This window comes from Penaeus japonicus, unplaced genomic scaffold (genome assembly GCF_977035675.1).
Source record: "Penaeus japonicus unplaced genomic scaffold, GWHDUDI00000001_assembly GWHDUDI00000036, whole genome shotgun sequence".
Lineage (NCBI taxonomy): Eukaryota > Metazoa > Arthropoda > Malacostraca > Decapoda > Penaeidae > Penaeus > Penaeus japonicus.
The window spans coordinates 9444327-9449326 of record NW_028234438.1 but is presented as its reverse complement, the minus strand read 5'-3'; the positions used below and the strand labels follow the sequence as shown (position 1 = coordinate 9449326).

General features: G+C 53.3%; 1 protein-coding gene across 2 annotated transcripts in view; it reads right to left on the bottom strand.

The window, feature by feature from the left end:
- The window catches only part of Zyx (lipoma-preferred partner zyxin), a 71864-nt gene that overhangs the window by 57532 nt on the left and 9332 nt on the right, over positions 1 to 5000 (bottom strand). For both annotated transcript variants that reach the window (XM_043028205.2, XM_043028206.2), the window contains exon 2: positions 3897 to 4328. In XM_043028205.2, the coding sequence (XP_042884139.1) occupies positions 3897 to 4070 (174 nt within the window). In that variant the 5' untranslated portion in view covers positions 4071 to 4328. The remainder of the gene's footprint in view (positions 1 to 3896; positions 4329 to 5000) is intronic.

Below are 5000 nucleotides of genomic sequence, written 5' to 3'. Positions count from 1 at the left end.
GGGGGAGGGAGAAGAGAGGAGGGAGAGGGGAGAGAGGGAGGAGGGAGGAGAGAGGGAAGGGGGAGGAGAGAGTTTGAAGAGGAGAGAGGAGGGGGAGGGGGGGAGGGGGAGAGAGGAGGAGGGGAAGGGGGAGGAGGAGGGAGAGAGGGGAGGAGGGAGAGGGGGGAGAGAGGGGAGAGGGGGAGAGAGGGGAAGTGAGAGGAGAAAAGGAGACCAAGAGGGAGAGAGGGAAGGAGAGAGAGAGAGGAGAGGAGGGGAAGAGAGGGGAAGAGAGAGAGAAAAGGGAGAAAAGGGGAGCCCGCCCGAGGAGACAGGGAGACAAGGAGGAGCCAGAGGGGGCCCGGAGAGAGAGGAGAAAAAGGGGAGAAAAAAAAGTGGAAGTGGAAAAAAAGAGAAAAAATTGATTTTCCCAAAGGGAAAATAAAAAAGACACGCTCGCTTTCCCAAACGTAAACCCACCTCGCAAAATACCCAATCGCCCCCCCCAATTTCAATGGGAATTAACTGGGTAAATCGTTTGGATTATTTTTTTTCCTTTTTTGGGGGGGGAAATGGTTTTGTAGGAGGGAAAAAAAAGAGAGTGGGGAGTTTGGGGGAAGAGAAAAGAAAAGGAAAGGAGGGGGGAAGGGAGGGAGGGGGAAGAAAGAAAGAGAGGGGTAAAGGGGAAGGAGGGGGGGAGAGACAAAAGGCAGAGAAAGAAACATAGGAGAACTGGACGGGAGGAAGGAAAGGAAAAAGAAAGAGAAGAGTAAGAATAATAATAAAATAAAACAAAACAACGGAAGACAAAACAAACAAAGCTCCACACACACGCAAAATTCCCCCCAGCGGAGGAAACAAGCGTGGCTTTTTCCGGCCATGCACCCCGTTTTTCCGCTTTTTGACCCCTTTTCCCAATCCCCCAAAAAGGAAAAAAAAATAATAAACCCAAACAAACTCAAAACCCACTTAAAACCAAAAACCCAGGGGCCCTCCCCCACCCCCCTTTCAACCCCCCATCCCTCCATCGCCGCCATAAACAAGCTCCCCACAGGCTCCCCCACTTCCCCCCCCCCTTCAACCCCCCCCCCCCTAAACATCACACTAAGGAGCTGGGCGCCGTGTTGGCGCTCCGTGCGACACTGCCCAGACTGTCTTCCTTACGTGTGTGTGTGTGTGTGGGGGGGGGTGTGTGTGTTTGTGTGTGTGTGTGTGTGTGTGTGTGTGTGGTGGGGTGTTTTGGGGAGTTTTTCTGTTTGCTTTGTGTGGGTGGGGTGTGTGTGTGTTTGTGTGTGTTTTGTGTGTGTGTATGTGTGTGTGTAGGTGGGGTTGTTTTGTTTTTGTGTGTTTTGTTTTGTGTGTTGTTTTGTGTGTGTGGTGAGTGTTTTTGTGTGTGTGTGTGTTTTGTGTGTGTGTGTGTGTGTGTGTGTGTTTTGGGGTGTGTGTTGTTGTGTGTGTGTGTGTGTGTTGTGTGTTGTTTTTGTCCCGCGCGCGCGCGCGTGCGTGTGTTTTGCATGGTCCCGCCCGGGGCGGTACGGCTTTGCATCCCGGATATGTGTGTGTGTACGTGTACTGGCGCGTGTACGTGTATGGATACGCGTTTGTATACGCAGGTGTGCGTGCGCGCGCGTGCTTGTGCCATCGTCCGTGCGTGCGTGTGCGAGCACGTGCGACGACGTGTGCGAGATCAGCAGGTAGGAGGGAGAGGTAAGTAGCCAAGCACCAGAGAAGGAACTTGACGGATGGGTCGAGATGCGGCTGGGGAAGCAGTTGGGTGGAGAGGTAAGAGGGACGAGGAGAGGTGGGGAATGGGTGAGAGCGAGAGAAGGAGGGGAAGGGAGAAGAGGGGAAGGGAGAAGTGGAGGGGAAGGGAGAAGGGGAGGGGAAGGGAGAAGGGGGGGGGAAGGGAAAGGGAGGGGAAAAAGGGGGAAAAGGGGAGGGGGGGGGAAAAGGGGGGGGGAAAAGGGAAAAGGGGAAAGGGGAAAAGGGAGAAGGGAGGGGAAGGGGGGGAAGGGGGAAAGGGGAACGGGGGAAGGGGGAGGGGAAGGGGAAGGGGGGGGAAAGGGGGAAAAGGGAGGGGAAGGGGAAGGGGAGGGGAAGGGGAAAAGGGGGGGAAAAAAGGGGAAAAGGGGGAAAAGGGGAAGGGAAAAAGGGGAAAGGGGGAAGGGGAAAAAAAAAAAGGGGAAAGGGAAAGGGGGGGAAGGGAAAAGGGGGGAAAAGGGGAAGGGGAAGGGAGGGGAAAAGGGGAAAAAGGGGGAGGGGAAGGGAAAAAAGGGGGGGGAAAGGGGGGAAAAAAGGGAAAAGGGGAAAAGGGGAAAAAAGGGGAAAGGGGGAAGGGGGGAAGGGGGGGGAAAAAGGGGGAAAAAAGGGAAAAGGGGGAAAGGGGGAATTTTAGGGGAAAAGGGAGAAAGGGAAGGGGAAAGGGGGGAAAAAGGGGGGGAAGGGGGAAAAAGGGAGGGGAAGGGAAAAGGGGAGGGGGGGGAAAAAAGGTGGAGGGGGAAAGGGGAAAAGGGGGGGGAAAAGGGAGGGGAAAAAGGGGAAGGGAAAAGGGGGGAGGGGGAAGGGGGAAGTGGGGGGGAAAGGGGAAAAGGGGGGAGGGGAAAGGGAAAAGAAGGGGGAAAGGGGAAAGGGAAAAGAAGGGGGGGGGAAAAAGGGGGGGAAGGGAAAGGGGAAGGGAAAATTTTGGGGAAGGGGAAGGGGGAAGGGGGGGGGAAGGGGGAAAGGAAGGAGAAGAGGGGAAGGGAGAAGTGGAGGGGAAGGGAGAAGGGGAGGGGAAGGGAGAAGTGGAAGGGAAGGGAGAAGTGGAGGGGAAGGGAGAAGGGGAGGGGAAGGGAGGGAATGTACAAGAGTGAAATGGAGGTAAAAAAAAAGAGGGGGTGAGAGGGGTAAGGGGAGGGTGAGAGGATGGAACACTCGCAAAGAGAGAGAAAGAAGGGGAGGGGAGAAGAGAGAGGAAGGGAGAAGAGGGAGGGGGAAAAGATGAGATAATCACAATGAGAGAGAGAGAGAGAGAGAGAGAGAGAGAGAGAGAGAGAGAGAGAGAGAGAGAGAGAGAGAGAGAGAGAGAGAGAGAGAGAGAGAGAGAGAGAAAAATGAAAAAAGAAGTAAAGAGAGGGAGAAAGAAAGGAGAGGAGAAGAGAGAAAGAAAGAGAACAAGAAATAAAAGAGAGAAGAGAATAGAGAATGAAGGAACACAACAAGAGAGAGAGAGAGAGAGAGAGAGAGAGAGAGAGAGAGAGAGAGAGAGAGAGAGAGAGAGAGAGAGAGAGAGAGAGAGAGAGAGAGAGAGAGCGAGAGCGAGAGCGGCGGCGACCTCGAGTGAGAGAGTCCCCGACCTGTGCTTCAGCCGAGTTTTCTCGACTTAAGCAAAGGACAAAAGACAACCCCAGCCGCGACCCCCTTCCACCCCCACCGTTCCTCCTGAACCTTTTCTTCCCTCTACTCCTGGCGTCCCCACCCCTCCTATTCCCCCTCCATCCCTCTCTAGCCCTGTCCCTAAACACTCCCCCTCCCCCTCCCACCCCTCGCCCCCCTACATAGGCCTCCAAACAAGAGAGACAAAGGAAGGGGAAAAAAGAATTCCCACAGGAAAGGAAAAGGGATAATAAGAAAACGAAAGGCAAATCTAAACCTTTCTGTCTAAAAAGGAAATAATCTTAGCATAGAAGGGGAAGAAGATAAAAAGGATGAAGCAGAAAAAAGAACATCAGCAAGGAAGAAGAACAAGATGAATAAAAAGACGAAAGAAAGAAGAAAGAAAGAAAGAAAGAAAGAAGAAAAAAAAACGAAAGACGAATCCAGACCTCTCCCCTTCGCAAAGAAAAAATAATCTCGCAAAGAAAGAAAGAATGAAAAAAAAGATCCTAATTCCAATACTAATAATACCAACCCTAACTGCAGCGCTGAGCGAGACCCACCTGAAGCAGAGCGGCGGTGGCGAGTCCATGCTGCGGCGGGGGTTTCTTGGGCTTGGGGGGCACCACGGGCCCGATCTTCTTGCCGATGCCCGGCGAGTACTGCTGCGGCGTCGCATTGCTCAGGTGCAGCCGACTCAGCTCCTCCGTCACGTTGCTGTAGGTGTTGTTGAACATGGCCGGGGGGAGGGGGGTCCTACCGGGGCGGGATGGGGAGGGAGAGAGGGGGGCGACGGAGGAAGGTGGAGGGAAAGGGGGAGGGGAGGGAGGGCGAATGGGGGTGATTTAAATAGGTTGAGTGAGTAAGGTTGGGGGGGTTGGGGAGGCAGCTACTTCAACTTGGGTAGCCTTTTGGAGGGAGGGAAGGGGGGTTGACTCGGAGGTGGTGCTTGCTTGGGGTGGGGGTGGGGGGCGCCTGCTTGCACTCTTCCTCTTCTGTGTGTGGGGGGAGGGGGAGGGGGTTGAGGTGGAGGTGGAGGTGGTGGAAGGTGAGGTTGACGAGAGGAGTGGAGGTGGGGTGGTCAGGATACAGGTGGAGGTGGAGTTGAGGTATCGAAGGGGGTGTGGGCGGAGGGTGGAGGAGAGGGAGAGGGAGAGAGAGAGAGAAAAAAAAAAGAGAATGAGTAAAAAGTTGAATGAACACAGAGTAAGAATTAATGACAAGATAAACATATACCTGTTTCTGTGTGTGATAATATAGATATGTGACATATGTACGTATGTGTGCATGTATGTATGTGTCTGTGTAGCCTGTATTTAAACATACATACACAGCCTACTTGAAAGACTTCGCTGATGCACCACACCAAACTCTCACCAACTGTTCATAAGCAACATGACAAGTAAATCAAACAGGCCATAAGTAAACCTCGAGAGCCATACAGTGCCAGTTACAGTCTCACACTCTAAACAGGAACACTGTACACGACACAAGTACCACGAGGGTGAAGTGTGAAGTGTGAAGTGTTCTGAAACCCGAACGCCACTCAATCTGTTGGCACGCCTGGTTCCGGTTCTGTGATTTTTTTGGTTCTTTCGGGAGTGGGATTTTCGTCATAGCATCCATTACAGGAGTGCTATTGACGATGATAAGGGATCGTCCGGGCG